Genomic DNA, 22,865 nt, shown 5'->3' on the forward strand with positions numbered 1-22,865 from the left:
GAGTACTAAAGGAGACAGAGTTTTTGCAGCAGTGGTGCTCAGACTCTCCCACTGAGCCTGAGATCCTCCAGACTCTGTGGTATTCATTAAAAAGCAGTTAAAAACTCACTTTTTTAGACTTGCTGTAACTTGGTTACATTTTGTCTTCATGTTTTGATTATTTTGTTGTTATATTTATCTTAAAATAATATTTTTCTTACTATACAAAATATAATGAGCTGTTGGCTCAAGACTTTTGCACAGGTCTATATACATTCAGATTTAGTTGTGTTAGGCTAAAAGTCCCCAAAAACAAATATATTTAAACAAAATAACATTTAAAAGCTGAAGCCAGCAGATATATTTGTTCATAAATGACATAAAAGTTCCATTTGATTAATGTTTTTGATTAGATTTCTTAGATCAGTTTCACCTGTGTCTAAATTTCCGGAAAACCTTTGCACCCCTGCATCGCTTTGTGTGACTATGCAAATATGCCTAGTGCATTGTTTTGGTTTTCCCCAGCAGCTGTTTAAATCTGTTAACACACAAAAACCCAGCGAACACAGTGAGAAATTAGACTCGTCAAAGAGCCAGTAAAGTGTTTTGGTTCAGGTTTATATTTATGATTAAATGCTAGATGTAATTGTTCGTAACGAGATTCGTTGAACTACATATGAACGTTTACGTTAAAATGAAAAAAGAAAAAAAAGAAAACCTCACACACACACAAAAAAAACCACTTCCTTCCCGTCACGATTTTCCTCGTTGATTTTCACCAATCAGAATGCAGCTTGATTGCTGCTCACCCAATGGGAAGCCAGGAAGCTCATACTGTCCGTGTGATTCCACAGAAGGAAGCGTTACCAAACACTTTAACAAAGTTTTAAGGTAAGTTTGAGCCGAGTTTGTCAAAGTGTTACTTCACGGTGAATCAAAGGACCTCCTAGGCAGAAACTAGGCGTGTGGGCTTCCCGAGGCTTTGGGCCGCTTCAGCGGCGTGGCTGCTCGTAGCTTTACGGTAGCTCTATCTATTCTGCGTGACATTTCTCACAGCAACCTCCATCCCTTTCAGTATAAGGTACTGACATTTTAAAACGGAATAGCTATCTTTGCGGTGTTCTGACTCAAACCAATGCAGCTGTCAAACTGTTATGAAGGTAATCAGCTAGCTCACCTGTACGTACGGGTCGCATAGCAACCACGTCCCCTAGTTTTAAGTTGGACAACAGTTATAGCTTTGACATTAAAGTTACATAGTCTATAATTTGAGTAAACTCTGGGTGTGTTTTCTGTTGTTTCTGTAAGGCTTAATTTATGATGAGTTTATAAGCTGTAATCGAAGGTTTTGTTGTTACTTTAAGCTAGGAAACATAGCAATGTAATAAAATATCCTCAGATAGCAACATTTGTTAATGCTTTTGCTTATAATTCAGTGGATCTCGAACTTTTTCTGGCTTGCCTGACTTTAGAAGGCAAAGCTAAAGCTGTAATCGTGATGTACGTATTTATTATACACTTAACTGCGACTTTATTGGATATACCTGTTCTTAACACAAATTTCTAATCAGCCAATCACATGGCCTTGTTGATGCTAGAGGCGAATGGGCAGACTGCTTTGAGCTCATAGGAAATTAACGGCAACTGAAATAACCACTAGTTACAACAAAGGTATGCAGGAGAGCATCTATGAAAACATAGCACATCCAACTTGGAAGCAAATAGGCTGCAGCTGCACAAGGCCATACCAGCAGCAGAGGGCACAGCGAGTGCCACCCTAGCTACAGTTCACAGGGGCTCAACAAACCTGAACAATAGAAGATCGGGGGGAAAAAACATTGCCTGGTCTGATGAGTCTTGTTTTCTGCTCCAACATTCAGATGGTAGGGTCAGAATTTGACATAAAAGCATAGATCCATGGCTCAGGCTGCTGGTGTAGGAACCATTATTTTAAGTCAGCTTCATTCCACATGTTTACCCAGATCATCCATACTCTACTTATAGTGGAAGTGCTAGTCATATTCGATGTACAGGGGGATAAATAACTTATTCACAACTAGCCTCCTGTTGTTAATGTAAGTTTGAGTTAGTTCAGATGTGCTAAATGTCGTTTTCAGAGATGAACCCCTCACACATTGCGTTGGATGTGTCTCCATAATTAGAATGTTCTAACTTGAAACACAAGAGCCATGCTGAAGAGGGTTTTCTGATACCATGGCAGCCCAAAATTAAAAGGAATCTAAGGCTAAATTGAAAAATAAATTGATAACTGTTTTAAAGACACTGGAAATAATGTGATCTGATCTTCTAAGTCAAAATAAGATAAAAACAAAACCTGAATAAACTGAAAACATTTTCGTGTCCTTTATGAACAGCTAGATAACAAACAGTGAAGGTGGAAAATAACAAATGAACTCTTGAAATTAGTAACTGAAACAGCCGCCTTCAGCAGCCGCGACCTCCGTCAGATGCTTCCTGTAGCAGTTTTTAGAGGCATTCATGATGAAGAGGAGGAATTTCAGATTGTGTTTGGTGTGTTATTAGTCATAGTGTGCTTTTTTCCATATAATCTTTTGCTGGGAATCAATTCAGAAACCTCAGATATTCCAGAGGAGTTAAATGTTTTTTCTTGCCCCTTAATTCATTACTTACAGTTTACAAACTGTTTATAAACTTGCCTGAGCAAAAATAGACTGCAAACAAAGTTTATGGTTAACTGAAATGGTTTTGGAAGACCTGCCAAGTTAAGGTGATCAAAAACACAAGTCACTTTTTATGCGTCTGCATGCAAAACGTGCTCCTCTTATTCATACTGACTGTAAAGAGGAGCCTTCCCAACATGTAAGGCCTCAGGTTTTCCAAACTTCTGCTGAGGAAAATTTGTCCTCTCTAACCAGCAGTTCACTGAAGAAACAAGTCAAACGGAACTTGAAACTTAAAAACACTGTAACCTTGGAAAAACCGACTTGATTTAATCACAGAATGCTGAAGCTTCGGATGATGAATGACCACGAAGGCTCTGATTTTGCCACCCACTTCTCACGAGCTGAAACCTCTGAATTTTGACAGAGTCAGTTCATTTTTATATCTCTGGATGGTCAGATCACACTGTTACTGTTAAAACTACTTTAAGGAAAGGATCTTTCGGATATGAGGAATCAATATTTCTAGCTTTAGCTGTTTTCCATCAATATTCAGTTGTGTAAATAGCACCTAGTACATCCTCTGGAAACTGGGCTTTTCTCTTTGACGAGCAAACCTCTGATCTTTGATACAGTGACTACAGATAAAGGTCGCATGCTTCACCACATCATTCATTTGTGTGAAAAAGTAATTACGCTCTCAGCCACAGAAGCTTGTGTTGTCCACCTTAGCAAGAATAATGAAATTTTTCCACTGGTGTTTCACATTGGGTTGCAAATCTTTGACCCCTCTTCCTTCATGTCCATCAATTGAAAGATGTTTGAGGGTTTTCCTGCATGTAACAAGTGTTACCTTCACAGGAACGATATCCCTCCCTTTCCTGCCTCTGAGGTCCTCCTTTGTGGATTTGTCGGTGTGCTGAGGATTATTATCATGGGAGGAGATTTGGGGTTTAATATGTTGCCAAAGAACACCACAGCATGCAGAATGGACATGCCAAGGATTTAACTACTGGTTGTTGACCACTTGAGTCACAGATGCTCCCCCCAGGCTGACATAACCATGTAGGGATGGTCTTTTCCTGACAATAAAGACCTTTTTCTTGCATGACTCCCACACAGGTGTGGCAGACACATGCAACAGAGTTACCTGCAGACCCTGTGATCACATTTTTCAAGGTTTTTTTTAGACCAAAAAAAAAGAAAAAAGAAAGAATTTGTGGTCATTTTAAATCTCTTGCCAGACTTGACATCAGATAAATGATATATGGCATGGCGTCACCATGTAGTTGGCATGTTTTGTTTTCCAACAGAGAGCTTTACTAAAAACGCTAGAAGTGTAACTTAATGCTGTGTGGTCATAAGGATATGATCATTTATAGGGATGATTAAACAAATTATTAGCCCTCAGTGTCAGTTATTCTTATATTTATGTATGGATTGAAGCGAGTAGATGTTAAAAAGCTACATTTATAATTGAAAATGATCATTTGCAAACTTAGTCAGGGGGAATTATAAAATGTTTTCTGCTTATGCTTTTAAATGTGAGGACTTTCCATTTTTACCCTTTTATGTCATCTGAATTGATTGTTCGTATTTTTTTGGACTGGACAAAATGAGCCACTTTTGAATTCGTTTGATTCATGCTTCTGAATCAATTTTTTTTTGTTACCCAAACAAGCTCTCCAGGGAATACTAGAGGTTGGCTTTTGGCAGCAAAGGATGAATTATATATTTTAAGCTCCCGATGATCACTTAATCCTCATCCAGCTGCTAAACTAATCTCACAGTATACTTCCAGTGTACCAGTTGATAGGATAGCAAATAATTACATACTGCCTAAGTCGTTTCCTGTACACCTAGCCGCCAAGCATACTGTGATTCAGTAAAATGCGAGGACGTGCACCTAATCCAGCTCAGAGGTTCCTCTTTCCCTGCAGAGCGCTCCAAGTCAGGATGCATAGAGACAGCACCAGCAGGTTTCAGCGGTTCATCCAGGGCACAGGAGTCAGGGGCTGGAGTGGGGGAGGGGAGGGATGAGATTAAACATGTTTTTATGTAATGAGGGTTTCAGAAGGGAGCTGGGGTAAAAAAAAGGTGGAGTGAGGCCAGAAACATGGTGGATGTATTTTGGCTGCCGTGGGTCGGGCGGTTAAGTCAGCAGAGGTGATACGGTTTATTATCCCATCACTCTGAGCGAACACGATTAGAAACTGAATCTCCTGCTTCAGATAAAATGAGACGTAGAATTAATGACCACTGATCAAAAATTTAGAGCCTGAATTTGAGATGACGTACGTCTCTCACCACATGTTTTTATTACCTGCTGACGGTGGAGGAACAGTGATTTACACTGGGTTCAAACCTCCTGCTGTACTGGGGCCTTTCTGTGGAGTTTCATATTTCCTACATCTTCATGGGTTTCCTCTGCATGCTCCGGTTTCACCACACAGTCCAAAGACATGCGTGTTTGAGTAATAGTTGTTTTTGCCCCTTAGTCGTAAAAGGTTGATGGGGTATTTTCATTATCCTGCTGAGCGAGTGGTTGGGGGACGTGGACGCCCAAGTTTGTTGGGCGATAATGTGATAAATCGAGAACGAAGCAATGGTCTGATACAGCTGGTGTATCTATTAAAAATCTCAGGTGAGTTTGAATCTCATTGACCGTGATCTCAAAGTTAGAGGTCAGTTTTGAAATTGAAAGCTTGAAATTTAAACAGGTGCATCTGCTAGGAGGCTGAGCTGCTGCTGTCAGTATTTTTTTTAATTATCTGTGAGTAAGTGTGGATGTCCGTCTTCAAATGTTAGCCCTGCGATGGATCAATCCAGGGTTCACCTTGCCTCTTACCTTGAACCAGTTAAAAAAAAAATCTATATCCAAAAATGTAGTTAAATGTTTAAATAACACAACAAAACCCAGAAACATTACATTTAAGACAAGAGAAATACGAGAAAAGGAGAAAATCCTCAAATTTAACAAACAAGCAAACCTACAAACAGGTGATAGAGTAGGGCTCACTGTCTTATTTGTTATGCTAGTGCAAGAAATTGAATATCATTCATGTAATTGAATTTAAAAAAGTAAACTTCCATGTATTCTGTATTCATTACACAAAGCATATTATTTCAAGACTTGTTTTTGATTAAATTCAGTTGATTATGGTTTGTAGCTCATGTAGTGGAATATTGTAGAATATTTAATTTGGATTTCACAGTATATATACACTCTGTTAACCACGTGGTCAAGCACAATCATTAGGAAAAATGCTGAGTTGACAGTTGTCCAGTCGATCATCAACACCCTCCTCACGGAGGATAAGCCATAGATATAAGCCATAGCATATAAATAGAAAGTTGACTGGAAGAATGAAGAGTATTGTAAAATTTGCACCACAATGACAGAAGACTTGAGAGGATTGTAGAGGGGGAAAAAGTGGATTGAAGAACTTGAGAGAATTTCACAAGGAGTGGACAGAGCCTGGTGTCAGTGCATCAAGAGCCACCACATACAGACGTCTTCAGCCGAAAGTAAAACTTGCATTTGATTTGGAAATCAAGGTCCTGGATATGTGAGAAAGACTGGAGAATCCAACGTGTTTGAAGTCCAGTGTGAAGTTTCCACAGTCTGTGACAATTTAGGGTGCCATTTCATCTGCTGCTGCTGGTGGTGGTCAACACAGTCGTCTACCAGGAGACTTTAGAGCACTTTATCAATCCATCTGCTAACAACCTTTATAGTGATGTCAATTTCCTTTCCCAGCACCACTTAGGACCTGTCCACAGCGATAAAACTACCACCAAATGGTTTGCTGGCAATGTTTTCACCCTGCTGCATTTACCAGCCAACTCACTTGACCCTAACTCCCACCGCAAGAAATCTACAAAGTAGACGAGAAATACCCAAAACCAAAACACAGACAAGCTGAAGGCCACAATCAAAGCAACCTAGGCTTCAGTAACACCTCAGCAGTGCTACAAGCTGATCGGTTTCATGCCACTAATTACTGCACAAATGCAGTAATTAGTGGCAAAGGAGCTCAAACCAAGTATCAAGTGTATAAACATGCAGATGTTTCCTTTGTAAATCCTTTTTTATTCCCATTGATCTCGGCAAATATTCTACTAATCTCAGATACTTGATTTCATGAGCCGTACATTAAAATCAATGAAGTTAAAGCAAAAACAAAGCTTGAAATATTTCACTTTATAGTTGATAAATATACAATATATGAAAGTGTACCTTTCTGCATTAATTGTCTCAAGTAGTGTTCAGAGAATGGCGGACAAGACTGTGGATGGAGGTCAATGGACGGGATGCGCAGTCATGTTTCTGCAGTCGCTGTGTCCCGGTGTGAACCTGCTCTCTCTCTACAAAGACCCACAGGGAAAGTTCATCATTTTCAAAGTCATCAAGCTGACACTTACAGGTGAGCCCTCGGTTAGGCATTTCTCATACTGCATGCTCATTAAAATAGAAAAAACCTCTTGTAGGGTTTACCTTGATTAATCATAGTCTTCCACTGTTAAGACTCTGCTGGAGGCCTGGGTACATTTGAGATCCTAAAGGTCCATGACGCGGATCCCTCCCTGGGGGTGGAGGTGAAGTTTGTGAATGTGGCAGCATGTCATCAGTTCCTGGAGAGCTACAGCTCTGGAGCGGTGAGACAGTATCTCTGCCAGCACGCCTGCCGGCTGCTCGCTCTGTCCCAGGAGTTAACTGTGGAAACCCAGCTCAAGGCAGGCACTCATACTCTGGATCAGTGTCTGGACAAGCTGGATCTTTGCCTACAGCACATCCACCTGTCACAGGTAAGGTTGATGTTCCTGTTAAACTGTTCTCCAGTGATTTTAAAGAGGCAAAAAGATTTTAAAAGTAGATCTCATTTCACCTCACCGTGCCTGACACTGGCCGATTTCTAATGGGATTTTTTCTTGCAAGGTAATTTAGCTGCAATGTGAAACCTTTTCACAAAGATTCACACAAGCAGGTTTGTCATAATCATACCTGTTCCTGAAAGCTAACAGCCACACTCTCTCAGTGACAGTTCAGCCTGATCACTCGTTAGAGTTCCACACAGCCAACTTTTGGGAACAGTTGAGTTTAAGGAGAGGAAGACAAGACAAAAGACACACTGTGGAAGAGAGCCAGAGATTTAATAATAACTAATGATTAAATGCAGAGAGGTGTCAAAACATACAGTGAGTGAAAAGAGACCAGAATGAGGAACACTGCATCACAGGAAGCCCCCAGCAGTCTAAACCTATTGCAACATAACTAAGAGGGCATTCGGGGATCACCTGATCCAACCCTAGCTATTTGCTTTACCAAAAAGGAAAGTTCTAACCCTAATCTTAAAAGTAGAGAGGGTTTCTGTCTCCTGAATCCAAACTGGGAGGCTGAAGGCTCTGCCTCCCATTCTACTTTTAAATACTCTGGGAATCGCAAGTAAGCCCGCTGTCTGAGAGCAAAGTGCTCTAATGCGGTACTATGAGGTCATTAACATGGGGGCTGATTATTCAAGACCTTGTATGTGAGGAGCAGGATTTTAAATTTGATTCTACCAGAGAGCCAAAGAAGAGAAGCCAATATGGGAAATATCCTCTCTCTTTCTAGTTCCTGTGAGTACTTGCTCTGCAGGATTTTGGATCCACTGAAAATGTAACCGCAAAATTTAGCATTTTGAAACAAATAATCTCCTGTTTCTGCCAAATTTAAGCCATTGCCCTTTATTGTAGTCACTATGGCCTTCGGAGAGTGTGCCCACTTTGACGTTCTCATTTATTTTTATTCTGAGTGATTTCTGCCATTTTGTGCCTTTCAGCCGGAGCGCCTGCGCGATGAGGAGATCGATGAGCTCGAGCAGCAGCTGCAGAGTCAGGCCCGCGGTCCTGCCTCACAGTCCGTCACCATCATGCAGGAAGAGTCTCCCGTTCCCAGCAACTGCTTCAAGTTTCAGAACAGAGTGTTTGGTGAGTCGAGACTGTCCTTGTTACTAGTCGTGTGTGTGGTGTGCTGTCCACAGTACATTATTTAGATATTCTCTGTAATTTAACTATCGAGGATGGTCGTTCATTTACAAATGGTGGGCTTACTGCCATCTCCTCGTTCTCCTCATGTGTCTGCAAAAACAAATTTTTTTAAATTCAAGAAGCTGACAGAACTTTGTTGATTGGCTTTTTTTTCCTCGACAGCACATGAATTCAATACTATTTCAGCTGACTCCCTAATCCAGCCAGTCAGTGGGAAGAGATTAATGCCTGCAGCTAATGTATTTGGTTTTCATACTTGGACTGATTTCATATTGGGTCAACTAAAATTTGAATTAATAAAAATGCAGGAGATTTGGTGGCTGCCAAACAACTGAAATTAAACACCCAGTGACACATTAAGGCTCTCCTGGGGTTTGTAAATTGATGTTGGTGGTCTTGATGGGAAAAAAGGAAAGTGTGAAAGTACAACAGCAGGGATTTTTGTTAATGAACTGACTGGTCTTTATTAATTGCACCTGATTTTTCAGTACTTTTGATCATGCAAGTGCACAACTTTAAAGCTGCTCTGATCAGTTTTTTCCATACGAACAATGAGATTACACAGCTCTGTGATCACAGGCTATTCGCTGACTTTGCCTGTTTGTTGTTTGGTGCTTAGCAAGTAGTGTTTGCTGCTTGAGACCAGCTGCTTGCTGAAGCAGTGAGCCAGAAAACCAAACCAGTGAACTTAAAGGTGCTAAGTGCGATGTGCACTTCAGGAGGTAGTGAAGACATAAAGCTTAAGCTAAGTTAAGATGAACTTTAGACTTGTTAGGACATTGGTCAGCTGGGTAGCACTGTTGCCTCACAGTGAGAAGTCCTGGGTTCAAATCCACCGGTCCATCTCTCCAGATAGCCTGAAGAGGTAGCCTATCCCCCTATGACAGCTGGGAAAGGCTCCAGCCTCACGTCTCCCTGAATTATAGAAGCGGTTAAGAAAATGAATGAATTTTAGTCTCCAGATGTTTGCTAGTGTTGCTGTGTAACTGTTGAATGTCTAAAGAGCAACTTGCCCACATGGAATAGTTGTAGTTGTGTCAGGTAAAATGCGTGTTTACAGGTGGTATCACTGTCCCCATCTGGCTGAAAATTACTCATTACAGCTGTTTTATAATCTTAAAGCACATGAAACGAATGAATATGCAGAATCTGCAGCTACAGCTGGCAAAAGGACAGTGCAGTATTAAAGTATGAAAGTCCTGTCGGTGTACATTAAAATTAAACAGTGTGGGGGTGCATCCACTTGAGCTTTTTTCCAGCCGTATGCAATCGGAGCTCTATGTATGTAGAAAAGGGATTTATTAAATGTCCACAGGGAGGTCATACAAGTTCAGGGGTCTTAAACGTTTGCTGGGTGTACCACCAGCAGTGTCATGATACATGACTGGCAGATGCTCTGCCTCTCTTCTAGCCTCACAACTGGATGAGCCCTTCTTGTTGACTCTTTGCTCCTGCTTTTAAAAGTGGACCAACATGGCTAAATTTCACTTACCTAATTAGAAACATGGTTTACATGTTTCGAAAAAATCTGAAGCTTGAAAATAAATGTGGTTAATTTTACAGATGTTTACAGGAGTTTCCAGAGGTGCTGAGTGTCCCTTATGTGTGGCCCTTTATATAAAACAGCAGCCAAACTGACATCAACACTAAATGAGAAGCAAGGAATTAATAATGCATCATGTACACAAGTCCTATTGGTGTTTAAGTTTGGGTTGAAAGCTGCAGCCTTTAGCTTTTCTCATAGTCATACACTCATAGTGGGGGATGACTGGACATCAGCGGAGAATGTAACACTGCTGGTCTGAGGATTCAGGTGTGCACTTACTCCTGGAAAACTACAGCATTAGTATGAAATACTGTAGTTTTGATTATATGACTATTTAGTTTGCTGTACTAGAGTCAGGTACTATTATTTGCTTAGAGCTCCCTCCCAAGGTGCTCTCACCTGGACATTTTTAGAAAAGAATTTGGAGTTATCAGCTGAAAAGAAACACTACATCAGAAGAGTCAAATGTGTGATTGAAGCAGCCTGCTAAAGACTCTCAGTAAATTCTTTTAAAACTCAAATTTTTCGATAAATTGAAATGTGATTCTTCACGTAGTGATGCTGGGATTACTACGCGGGAGTGGAAAAGTTTGGGAAGTGAAAATGTATTTGTAGATTTTGAAAAGTTGTGACTTTCTAAATCCACAGGCTTCCCACCACCATTCAAAAAAAATGCACATTAGGTTTATTGGTGATTCTAAGTTGCCCATTGGTGTGAATGAGATTGGGAATAGTTGAGAGACAAGTGGCCTGTCCAGGGGGCACCCTGCCTCCACCCTGTGACAGCTGGGATTGGCTCCATTGCCTCTGCAGCCGTGAATTGGATAAGCAGTTAAAAAGGTGGATTGATGGACTCTGTTTATGTGGAAACATGAGAGACGCATAGATTATTTTTGTCATCTGGTGTATAAATACATTTCTTATTAAATGAGCAGTGGTGTTTTTTTTTTAAAGAAAGTGCTCATTTCTGTTGTCTGGCTGTGTTTTTTGTTTTTTAGTTTTTTAGTGGAGTGTGATGATGGGTGTCTTTCATTTAGCTTTATGGTTCCAGCTATTATTAAAATCTTGACTCTTGCTCAGGTTTTTATACCTCAGAGATGGAAACATTTGAGGAGTGTTTTTTTCTTTTTTTTTTTTTTAAATATATACATTATTGTGTAATGGTTTTAGAGTTCGACTCACTGTCACCCGTGAACTAATAGGAGTTTCGACACCCCTGCCCTAAGTTGTTCTGTGAGAGCTTGCTGTTTACATCTGTTTCTAAAACACTGTTTATGTAATCGTACTTGATTGCGGTTTACATTAATGCTTTCCCTTCATCTTTATCCTGTGGCCCCGTCAGAGGACCGAATGCTGACAGCGGCAGATGTGCAGAGCTTTTCTAACGGAGTTGGCCGTCAGTGGAAGCACGTAGGGAGGGCATTGGGGAAGAACTGCCGCGCTCTGAAGGGCCCGGCCATAGACAACCTGGCCTACGAGTACGAGAGAGAAGGGCTGTATGAGCAAGCCTATCAGCTTCTCAGCCGCTTCATCCAGGCGGAGGGGAGGGCAGCCAAGCTGAGCCGACTGGTCAAAGCACTGGAGGACTGCAAACTCACGAGCCTGGCTGAAAATATTCTGGACCTGCAGCCGCGAGAGTAACTCTGAGTCTCAGCTGTGAAAACAGAGAAGGGGGGCGGAGTCCTCTCTGTGCAAGGAGCAGCGACTTTGTCCTCCCTGCTTATGCTATACACACAGTGTGTTTGTTCTTCACGTCTGTCATCGACAGCATCCCATCCTTCAAATCATCCCCCGTGTGTGCGTGCGTGTAGGAGTGTGTGTGGGAGTGTGTGCGTATATTGAATGATTCACGTCTTTGCTTTTCAATTATTAGTATTATTGATAATTGTTTTAATTTAGTTGAATGATCTGTCATCACTTTTTTAAAAATGCTGTCATGAGTTTAATGCACTGTTTAAACCGTTGTCATCATGTTTCTCCTTTTAAAGCCTATTTACAGATGGAACCTGTTGGGTCTTCTTTCTAATGAGTGCGAGACTGTTTTTTTTTCTCCTACAAAATGGGTGCATTCAAATTAAATGATTGAGGAACAAAAAAAAAAAAGACAAAAAAACAAGCTTCATGTTTCTGTTTGATGCATTAGTGTAATTAAACCTGAAAACACCATTTTGTCAAAAGTCCCTCAGGTATAATTTAGTGTTAATCCGCCCTCCCTCTCCACCAGCGCTGGCTGTCACTCACACACGTGCACATGATTGAACTGCTGATGCTGAACGTCTGTGTGTGTGTGTGTGTGTGTCATTGCTTGAGTCATGATGTGGGCGCTTCAGGGCAGATCTGAGGTAGGTGTGTGTGTTTTATCTCAGCTTGGCTGTCAAAGATGGATGGAGCTTCTACAGGTTGAGCTCCTGTGCTGGTTTCATTCAGGGTCCACTGTAAAAGAGCCCCTCCCCTACTTTTTTTTTTTTTTAACTTGACCATCCATCCAGATGTGATGTGTGGATTAGACGTGTTTATCACACCCACACTAATGTGATACAGACCCTTCAAATAGACATCCATAGTGTCCTAAGTTAAACACACACGTCCCTGCTGCTCCAACTGCTGGTGATAGCTAGGCTGTGTCCTCAGTAATATTTTTGGGAATTTTGTGGGTTTATGGAGTACAGAGACGTTTACGCCCACACTGACACGATGTGGCATATGTTGATTTAAGCTGACACTGATATTGTTAATACCATCAAGTGATTTAAATGATATGACTTTTAGGCCTGATGGAGGTTTAAAAGATGAATTCAAGAAAACATTTAGATCATAATGATGGAGAATAAAATTCCATCCATTCGCTTCCGCTTATCCTTTTCAGGGTCGCGGGGGGCGCTGGAGCCTATCCCAGCTGTCATAGGGCGAAAGGCAGGGTACACCCTGGACAGGTCGCCGGTCTGTCGCAGAGCCAACACATAGGGACAGACAACCATTCACACTCACATTCACACCTAGTGACAATTTGGATTATCCAATTAACCTATCCCCACAAGTTGCATGTCTTTGGACGGTGGGAGGAAGCCGGAGTACCCGGAGAGAACCCAGGCAAACACGGGGAGAACATGCAAACTCCGCACAGAAAGACCCCGGCCTGATGGTGGAATTGAACTCAGGACCTTCTTGCTGTGCGGCAACAGTGCTAACCACCGTGGATTAATAAAATTAATCCACATAATGTTTTGTGGGTTGGGGTCAGCAGGTGAACAGGTGTGACAACAGGTCAGCCAGTTTGGATACACATGTTCTTTTTTTTTTTTGTGGAGCTAAGCCGATGGGATATGTGCAGGATGTGGTTTGGTTGTGTGTTGTCGAAATCAGCAAAGACTTACCTGAAAGAGACTTCATCTGAATGGTTGTGTATGTTTGTCCCAAACCTATAAACAGGCACATGCAAAAAGAAAGTTTTTACAGGACTCTGTGTCGTTCTGTGAAAAAAGAAGTAGCTACATCCCTTCTGCTTTCCTGGGAAGCAGTTTGCTGGTCTGGAGCAATCAGTTGTCCAGGTGTGGATGTCTTCAACTTCAATTTGGAGCTTTTAATTATTTTTTTGAACTGTTCTTTTTCCAGGGAGGAATGATTGTGTAGAATACATCTTTAATAACTTACAAAACAAGAATTTGGTGCTGAGAATGAGTCACAATCATACAGATTCAAATATGTACAAACACTGACTTAAAACTTTAAATAGGTGGTGCTAAAGGTTCTACAATGTCTTAAAAACTGACAACACCACCGTTCATTCCCCTTAGTGATTATGATTAACTACAACTGGTTGTTTTTCTTTGCTGGCAAAAGGATTTGTTTAACAGCACTCATTGGACTGACCAGTACTCCAAGGAAAGACCTAGGAACTCAATGAAGCTCTAAGAAGGAGACTTGTAGATTCACACAAGTTAGGAAGGTCTCTTGGAGCCAGTTTTAAAGAACTTCAGATTGCAAGATCATCAGTTCAAACTATTGTACATAAGTACAAGTTATTCTGATATGTCCTCACTTTACCAAAATCTGGCAGAAGACTCAACCTGTCACCCTCAGATGAGAGGAAATTGTTTAGGATGTTCAGGAACAAGCTGGGAGCCACAAGGACTCATGCCTGCCATGAACTGAAAACTTCTGTAACAACAGGGTCCACAGTGAAGCCAGTCACGGACTGAAAGGGTGCTGACCAAGAAAAAAAAGTCCATGCTCTGATCACAAGAGGTATGTTTGGAGGAGGTGAGGCTTTCACTGTAGAACACTGTTCCATCTGTCAGCATGGTGATGGCAGCATCGTGTTTTGGGGCTGTTTTTGCTGCCACTGGTACTCGTACATTTCACAAAATAAATGGAATAATGAAAAAGGCGATTACCTCCAAAATGTTCAACTTCACCTCAAGGACAGCAGCTAGACAGTTGAAACTTGGACACAATTGATAAAGCAGGCTAGCATTAAATTTCTGGAATAGTTTTTCCAAAGCCTTGACCTCAACCCTACTTAAAATTTGTGGATTATGCTGAAAACTCAGGTCCATACCAGGACACCATATTAATTCAAATGAACTCTACCAATTCTGCTAAGGATAATGGCTGAGTATACAGACAGAATTATGCCAAAAGTTTGTTGTTGGCTACTAAAAGCGTCTGGTTGCAACTTGCTAAGAGACATTAAAGCAATTATTGGGGTGTATATTCGCCAAATTAGTGTTTTAAAGTCATTAAAGATGTATCCTGTACAATTACTCCACCCTAGAAAAAGAACAGTTACAAAAACAGTAATTAAAAGCCCCATATTACAGTGACATTTGTACCTATGATGAGTGGATGTAAACTTTTGACCACTTCCCTGTTTCTGAGAGGGTTTTTTGTACCTTTCACCACATTCATTTGGGAATTTTTGTTCTTCACATTTTTCCTCATGAAGCTTTTAATGAGCTTAAGATCTTAAATGTAATATTTAAAAAACTTAAAGTGTTATATTTGCATTCGTAAACAGTTGTTTATGCTAGTGGTTGTATGAGTGACTGCGATTGTACTGCTTTACACCGTTACAGTTACCCAACGGCAGACGTTATATAGCATACCTGTGCATAGGATACACGGAATTTGTATTTAACTCCTAAAACGTTATTTAAAAATCACTGTAGTACTTTTACACAGTAAACTCGCTCGCCGGGATCACAAGGTCAGGCCTATTTATGCTGTTGACATAATCGCACGTCATGCTTGTCCCAGGGAATAGACGGTGACCGCGCTGGGGCGTTTTAACGTTCCCACCGCTGCACGCTTTCCACTGATGCCACGAGACACGGGGGCGACGTTTGCCATTTAAACGGCTCTTTCGTTTGAATAATCTTTCATCGGACGTGATTAGAGCTCGGCTGCTCTGACGTCAGCCAGATTGTCCGCGTTAGGTGAGTCTCGCGCAGCTTTCCCTCCTCCTCCTCCCCTCCCTCCTCCTCTAGCGCCCCTCCTGCCTGCTTTCGTGAAAAAAAAGAAGATACGATGAAATCGCTCGCGCTCGCTGCCATCATCACCATCAGCGCCGCCCTGTAGAGCGAGAGAAAAAGAGAGAGAGCGCGCGCTCGAGACCCCCCCTCCCCACCTAACAACAACCCCAACCCCGCAGGCTCGAGCACAACGACCCCACCTCCCACCCCCCCTTCTCAACCCCCTCTGATAGAGGGGACGGAGCCAGAGACTCACAGTCACGGAGAAAAGACCTTTTCGGGATCCCGGCTCCGTTTCGCCCTCAATCCGGGCCTAATGCTGTAGCAGACCGCGCGGGAGGAGAGCGCGAGCGAGACAACGCAGTGACAGAGAGTCGGCGAGGGACAGGGCGGACCGGGGAGACGACGGGATTGCTCATTCGCCTGGAAACATGGGATGTACGCTGAGCGCCGAGGAGCGCGCCGCTCTGGACCGGAGCAAGGCCATCGAGAAAAACCTGAAAGAGGACGGGCTGGTCGCCGCAAAGGACGTCAAACTCCTCCTGCTCGGTAAGATCAGAGCCGCCCCGGCCGCGGGGCTTCGTCTCCTCGGCTCGGTCTACCTCTTTTGGTGGGACTGCATGGGGCGGAGGTGCTCTCCGTGGTACTGATTTCTTTGCCGGCTCTCACTCTTGCCCTCCTCCCCTCTTTACAGGCGGCGGAGAGTCCGGCAAAAGCACCATCGTCAAGCAGATGAAGTAAGTGTCCGTTAATTTTAATTTTTTCGGGGCCTTATTCCGACCCTCTTACACACATCGAGAGTGAAAGGCCTGAGATTGCGCCTGCCTCCCCTATATGGGCTAAGGCAGGTTGAGCCGCCATGTTTCGAGAGGCCGTATAGCCCAGGAGGAGTGCCGGTGACTCGAGCACCTCCTGTAGACCGATAGTGAGGCTGCGGAGGCCACACCGGTGCGTCCCAGGGTGCTGTTCACCGCCGGGGTGCTGAAATGTAGTTAACGAGGCTTTGGCTTGACTACAGGGAGTATGCGACTGGGGAGGTGTGGGTGTTGTTTCTCCGTATGCGAGTGTTTGTGCGCGCGCGCGCGCGTGAATTACAGTGAGGACTACAGGTCCATTAGTGAATACCTCTGCTTTTAATCTTAATGGCTTTAAGTGCCCGATATCGCCGGGAGTACTTTGCCCATAAAGCCGATTTACGCAGAAATATGGCTTCTAAAACAGCATCTAAACCTCCCCCTGTCTGAGCTAAATCACTCTTTGATGTTTTAAATCACAGTTGTCATCTCCTCTAACCCTCTTAGCTAAGTTTGTCGATGTTTTAGCATGAAAAAGCCATGCTGTTCTGCTTATTCTGTCCTGTGAAACATGTCTGTCTCCTTCCTGCAACTGCACCGACTGCGCCCTCCCTCTATGCCTCTTCCCTTCACCTCATTACCCTCCTTGCGGTCTCTGATTGCCCATAACTCACCACTCTTCCCTGAACTCCACACACTGGGCCAGATAGTGTTTACAAACACTTTCAGAGCTTCCTTCAGCCCAAGCAAGCACCAGATGGATGGGTTTTTACTACACACACATACACACACACATCACGAGTAATAAAGTTTAGGTATTGGAGAGTTCAGGTTGCATGCCCTTATTTTGATTTGCCAACTCATCATCTTGCAGGTTGGTATTTAGGCAGTATTGCAATTTCACTCTAGCCAGTTTGTAAAAGAGAGGCAACAAGAAATATTTGAAAAGCCTTAGTAGAGCCAGAAAAGTGCAGCACAGACACACACACCAGAGTAGATTTTCCACATGGACTGAGTGAATTAAACAAGGAGCAGCTTCATCGATAGATTGATGTAGCACTTGCCACAGCAGTCAGTTGCAGCTGCAGAAATGTCAGGCATGTCTATTTATATACATTTCCACTGTCACACTCTGTGATTGGTCTTTATTAGTAGCATATACCTTAAACTAGTGCTTTGAATTCTTAATGATTTCATAATTTTATAACAACTATCCACTTCCCTGTATCTCATTTAGTCAGAATAGTTATTATTATGAAGGTTTTTTTTGTCACTATAAGCATTTTGTGCACACACACGTCCTTGTAGGATTGATCAATAGTCACAGTTATCTTAGAGCTTCACCAATTAGTTAATTGTCAGGAACTTATTCTGATGATTGAATGGTGCTTTTCTTTTATCCGTAATTGTATTTTGAGTATTTTCACTTTGGAAATACTCACTGCATGAGTGATTAATCGACGGGTATAATTCCTATCAGCTTTAGATGGCACCTCTGCTCCTGTTTCCCCCTGGGTTAATGTTTTATTTCACACGACTGTTAATTTTTATGATGGTGGTGGAGATTCAGGGCGTGAGGCTGATCTCCCTGCCGTGAAACATCTTTTCGTAATGTGCACTAATGAGATGAATATATTAAAACCGTCATCCCATATTTACCACCCCACCCCCCAAATCAAATATCAATTGCTGATGACAAGCGAGCGAACGGGGTGCCCGCTTTAAGGAGTGGATCGCGGGTCAGTTTTCAGGAGGATGCACCTGACATTTTATCGATCAAGCCAGGGGGTGAGGATGTCCTGATGGATGATTTAATGCTACCCGGATTATGGAGGAGTTTAACTGTGTGATTGATTGGTGCTCTCACTGATTCCACCCCATTTCCCATCATAAATTATAAATATCGCATTACTGCTCAATTACTGATCACAGACGGAGTGTGTGATCAATTTCTGCCTCATTATACACACTATACACACACTTAAAGATGGGTTTAAGGCAGAGAACACGGGAGAGAGCATGATAAGACAGTAACCACCTCACACACATGCGCACACACAGAGGCAGAACTTTTATTGTGAAAGGCAGTTATTTAGCTTTGCATTAGCATACGGACTAGTCTGACTTTTCCCTCTTTCATATCTCTGTACTTGTGCAGGATTATCCATGAAGATGGCTTTTCTGGGGATGATGTGAAGCAGTACAAGCCTGTGGTCTACAGCAACACCATCCAGAGCTTGGCAGCCATCCTTCGAGCCATGGACTCACTGGGCATTGAGTTTGGAGACAAGGATCGAAAAGTTAGTCTTACCTTCACCCTTCAGCTCTTCAGAAGCTGCAATTTTAACAAAATAACCTCGAATTTTGGTCTCATGTAGTTCACAGCATCTTTGGGTTTTGATTTAAGGACTGGATGCAGCAGTTTTATCTAGTGTACTTTTCAACTTCTTTGTAGCATCCATTTAGAGGAACAGATGTGTATTTTGATTTATCATATTTAAAAAGCCCCATATATACAGCTCTGACAGATGATGAATAATAAATATACTGATATAATTTAGTTGCTCTTCCCTGATCTAATGAAATGTGCTCGTGCAGGCCGATGCTAAGCTGGTTTGTGATGTGGTCAGTCGTATGGAGGACACAGAGCCGTACTCTGCAGAGCTCCTCAGCGCTATGAAGCGTTTATGGGCTGACGCCGGGACTCAGGAGTGCTTCAACCGTGCTCGAGAATACCAGCTTAATGATTCGGCTAAATAGTGAGTCGAGCAAAGAGACTACAAAAGGAAAAAACAAAAACAAAAAATCCACCATTTTTATCCACTGCTTTTCCTGTCTTCCTTCATCAGCTATCTGGACAGTTTAGACCGAATTGGTGCGGCAGACTACCAGCCCACAGAGCAGGACATCCTGAGAACCCGTGTGAAGACCACTGGTATCGTCGAAACCCACTTCACCTTCAAAAACCTCCACTTCAGGTAGGAAGCCGCTCCTGCTCAAAGTTCAAAGGTTTTCTGCTCCTGCTCTGTATTGACACCCCCCGCCCTTTTCCAGGCTTTTTGACGTGGGAGGTCAGAGGTCAGAGAGGAAGAAATGGATCCACTGCTTCGAAGACGTGACGGCCATCATCTTCTGCGTCGCTCTGAGTGGGTACGACCAGGTGCTCCATGAAGATGAAACAACTGTAAGTGTGCCTGAATCCCTCCACTGACGCTAATCCAATAAAACTTAGAAGTCGTCCAATTAACTTGAAGATTTCTTGGCAAGTTTTTTTCGCCACGTGTTATATATTTGTATAAAAATATGTATTTATGCAATCTCTATTTGTCTCAGAGGTAGGCTGTACAGTCCACACATCACCTCATTCCATTCTTAGACTTTAAATTTTATGGAAAAAACACTTCTTATTCATTTATTTATCGTTTTCTTACTTTCTTCCTCAATATAAAATTGATACATACAGGTTTTTCCCCCCTGGCTTAATACTTTTGTTACCATACTTGACAGAACTCTATGCCTTTTCCTGTGACTTCCAACCGTTTCAAGTGGAAAAAAAAAAATCAGACTAAGATGAGCAAAAGTGGTTAAAAAATGTGACAAGGCTGGTGATTTCTCTTTGTGTTTGGCTAAAACTGCTCTAAAAGGCCTCTGTGACGGAAAACCCCCACACATGCATATTTGCCAAGTGCCTCGGCTGAGTTAACAGGAATAATAATAATCCTGTAAAATGTGTGTTTGTTCTGTTTCATAACAAAAGCGATTAAACAATCATTAAAGCTGGGACTGCGATTTATTGTTTATCAGGGTTTTTCTGGGCTCAGACCGGGCCTGTGTCCAAGTAACAAAAGCAGTAAGAAACGATCTTTACTGAAGCGCTGCCGGCTTTCCTTTGGGCCTGTGTGTTTTATTAGACTCCCCTCATTGTTTTACTTGTTCTTTCTGCAGAACCGCATGCACGAATCACTCATGCTCTTCGATTCCATCTGCAACAACAAGTTCTTCATCGACACCTCCATCATCCTCTTCCTCAACAAGAAGGATCTGTTCGCTGAGAAGATAAAGAAGTCCCCGCTGACGATCTGTTTTCCAGAATACACAGGTGAGTCCCGCGCCCTCTGACGTAGCGGCTTCCCGAGCAAAGCGACGCGCTTTAATCGCCCTCTGCTGTTTTCTCTCCAGGTGCTAACACTTACGAAGACGCTACTGCATATATTCAGGTTCAGTTTGAGAGTAAGAACCGCTCTCCAAACAAGGAGATCTACTGTCACCTGACCTGTGCCACAGACACGGGAAACATCCAGGTAGTGTTTGATGCCGTCACCGACATCATTATTGCAAACAACCTCAGAGGGTGTGGCTTATACTGAGGCCTGGCCGAGCACAGAGGTTGTCATGGAGTGTATGAGGTGTTAATAATGATAATTTTGATGATACTTAAACACATAAATATGTAATTCTACACGTCCAAACGGACCCAAAGAGCTGCCGTCAGACACCACACTGGATTATTGCCATGATTTGTTCCTCTTCCTCTTATTTCGATTTCAGTATAAAAAAACCCGTTTTTGTCTTTTTTTTTTTTCAAAATGTGTTTTTGAGCTGAATGTTTGCTGTTTCGTCTATGACCGTGTTAACAACCGGGAGGGTCAGAAGCGGCAGCACCAGGGGTTTATTCAGCCGGAGCTTGAAATGTAATGCGAGGAGCGTGCTCTTTTTTTTTTTTTTGGGTTAAGCACAACGTGGAATATTGTCCCCAGAATTTGTGGGCATTTTTGTTTTTAAGTGCAAGTCTCAAGGCTCGCGTCTTTGGACTGAATACAGCCTCTGGTGCGCCGTTTGAAGAGCTGCTGTTGTGTGTGGAGATGACGACGGGGATGTCAGGGAGGTGCTGTACTTGTGGCTGAGGGTTATGGATGGAAAAGAAGGAGGCTTATTTAAAGTTTCCTTCAGATGTGCACATGACGGAGTAGCCCCCCAGGCCTGTTCCACTCTCGGTTTTCTCTTTTACTTTAATCACGATTAGAAGAGAGGATCCCTCTGTTCAGAGTGGCTGCCCATCAGCACTGGCCTCCTGTAGCCTGAGGAAATACCTAACAGCCAATGATATCTCTTGAAAAAATATCGGTGCCAACCATCTGAGAACGACAGTTAGGGGAATAGCATCAGAAATCATAGCTCATTATATCGACTATTATTTAACCAACAGATATAACATTTTATTATCAGTGAATGATTTATTTATTTAAGCCTCACGCCCTACATGCCTCCTCCTACCTCCTGAAATCCCATGCCACCTTATTTATTTCCTGTCACAAAATAACTGGGGTGCACCGATTCCCGCCTTCGGTTCAGAGGGTAGAAATCAGCCCTCCGATGACATCTTGTTCTCCGTGTGGTGCGTGACCCTTCGATGTGAATCTGTGTAGAAATAGAAGACTGCACGGGGAGAACAATTTCATTTGAGGCAGCCTCTGTCTGGGGAGTCAAGTTTTTCTTCCCCCACTCCCTCCTCCTCCTCACCTCCCCTCTCCTGATCAGTGAGGAGGGAACCATTATCCCACCACTCCCCTCTCCTCTCCTTCTCTCCTCTTTCTTCTGTCATGTTTCTCTTTTCACAGAGAAGGAAAAAAACAAAACAAAACAAAAAAAAAACCCCCAGCTCTCTATTTTCACCCATGCACCCAGAAATTCATCTTCCCACCCCTGTATACTCTCTAGCCATCACATATCAACCCTCATATCTCCATTTTCACCTTAAAAAAAAAAAAAAAGCACCGTACTGTATATATATATTATGATTATACCAGATTTTTTTTTCTTTTTTTTACTGTGAATGTTTTTGTGCTGCACCCCTCATCCTATTCAGTAGTTTATTGGTTGCTCTCATGTGGAATGTTTGTGCTGAGCCAATCGAATGTTGTGTTTACATTAAAGCCACACTTTTCCTAACTATCCCTGCGTTTGTCTGAGTCTGATTACACAGGACTGAAAGGAAAACAAAAAACGAGACCGTCACGGTTGCAACGCTGCTCAGGAAAAAACAAAAACAAAACTTTAAACAAACGCTGACCTGCTTTAATCTGTGCCGAGAACTAAGGTTAGACCGGGAAATTAGGCTGAACATTATGAGAGTGGACCACTTTTAATGCTTCATCGCCTGGTGAGCACAGCTTTGTATTTAGTGTCAGAAATATGTATAAAAGATTGGGAGCAGGTCCTGCGCAGCAGCGGAGCGGCACTCGGTGAAATGTGGCGGATGGCGGGGGATCAGAGGCGTCGCACAGCAGCTCTCGATTTATTAGGTTAAAAGTGTTCCATCGCTGCAGACAAGGAGCTATTCATATATTGAATGACTAGGCTGGATCAGCTGTCTGACCTGCTTCTGTCAGTTTAATGGGTACGA

At 42.6% G+C, this 22,865-nt stretch overlaps 2 protein-coding genes across 3 annotated transcripts; both read left to right on the top strand.

Moving 5' to 3' along the window:
* Positions 1-741: 741 nt before the first annotated feature.
* On the top strand, positions 742-12,389 carry tradd (tnfrsf1a-associated via death domain). Of its 2 annotated transcripts, none has more exons than XM_005741664.2 (5): positions 742-870; positions 6,885-7,048; positions 7,150-7,430; positions 8,444-8,591; positions 11,540-12,389. In XM_005741664.2, the coding sequence occupies exons 1-5, from the start codon at positions 767-769 to the stop codon at positions 11,836-11,838; spliced, it is 996 nt and encodes a 331-aa protein (XP_005741721.1). In that variant the 5' UTR covers positions 742-766; the 3' UTR covers positions 11,839-12,389. The 2 variants fall into 2 exon arrangements, with proteins under 2 accessions (XP_005741721.1, XP_005741722.1); XM_005741665.2 differs by having other exon boundaries at positions 743-870; positions 6,888-7,048; positions 11,540-12,388.
* A 3,003-nt stretch (positions 12,390-15,392) lies between these two features.
* On the top strand, positions 15,393-22,078 carry gnao1b (guanine nucleotide binding protein (G protein), alpha activating activity polypeptide O, b). The gene is made up of 8 exons (XM_005741666.2): positions 15,393-16,217; positions 16,363-16,405; positions 18,621-18,762; positions 19,061-19,221; positions 19,312-19,440; positions 19,517-19,646; positions 20,408-20,561; positions 20,642-22,078. The coding sequence occupies exons 1-8, from the start codon at positions 16,100-16,102 to the stop codon at positions 20,827-20,829; spliced, it is 1,065 nt and encodes a 354-aa protein (XP_005741723.1). The 5' UTR covers positions 15,393-16,099; the 3' UTR covers positions 20,830-22,078.
* The last annotated feature ends 787 nt before the right edge of the window (positions 22,079-22,865 follow it).

Source organism: Pundamilia nyererei, unplaced genomic scaffold, assembly GCF_000239375.1.
Source record: "Pundamilia nyererei isolate P.nyererei 1_Seehausen unplaced genomic scaffold, PunNye1.0 scaffold00112, whole genome shotgun sequence".
NCBI classification, from domain to species: Eukaryota; Metazoa; Chordata; class Actinopteri; order Cichliformes; family Cichlidae; genus Pundamilia; species Pundamilia nyererei.

Coding starts and splice junctions, on each gene's coding strand:
- tradd (XM_005741664.2), top strand. CDS start 767: ATGCAGCTTGATTGCTGCTCACCCAATGGGAAGCCAGGAAGCTCATAC. Junction 871..6,884: donor CACTTTAACAAAGTTTTAAG/GTAAGTTTGAGC, acceptor AATTGTCTCAAG/TAGTGTTCAGAGAATGGCGG. Junction 8,592..11,539: donor GTTTCAGAACAGAGTGTTTG/GTGAGTCGAGAC, acceptor TGGCCCCGTCAG/AGGACCGAATGCTGACAGCG.
- gnao1b (XM_005741666.2), top strand. CDS start 16,100: ATGGGATGTACGCTGAGCGCCGAGGAGCGCGCCGCTCTGGACCGGAGC. Junction 16,218..16,362: donor CGTCAAACTCCTCCTGCTCG/GTAAGATCAGAG, acceptor CCCTCTTTACAG/GCGGCGGAGAGTCCGGCAAA. Junction 19,222..19,311: donor CTTAATGATTCGGCTAAATA/GTGAGTCGAGCA, acceptor TTCCTTCATCAG/CTATCTGGACAGTTTAGACC.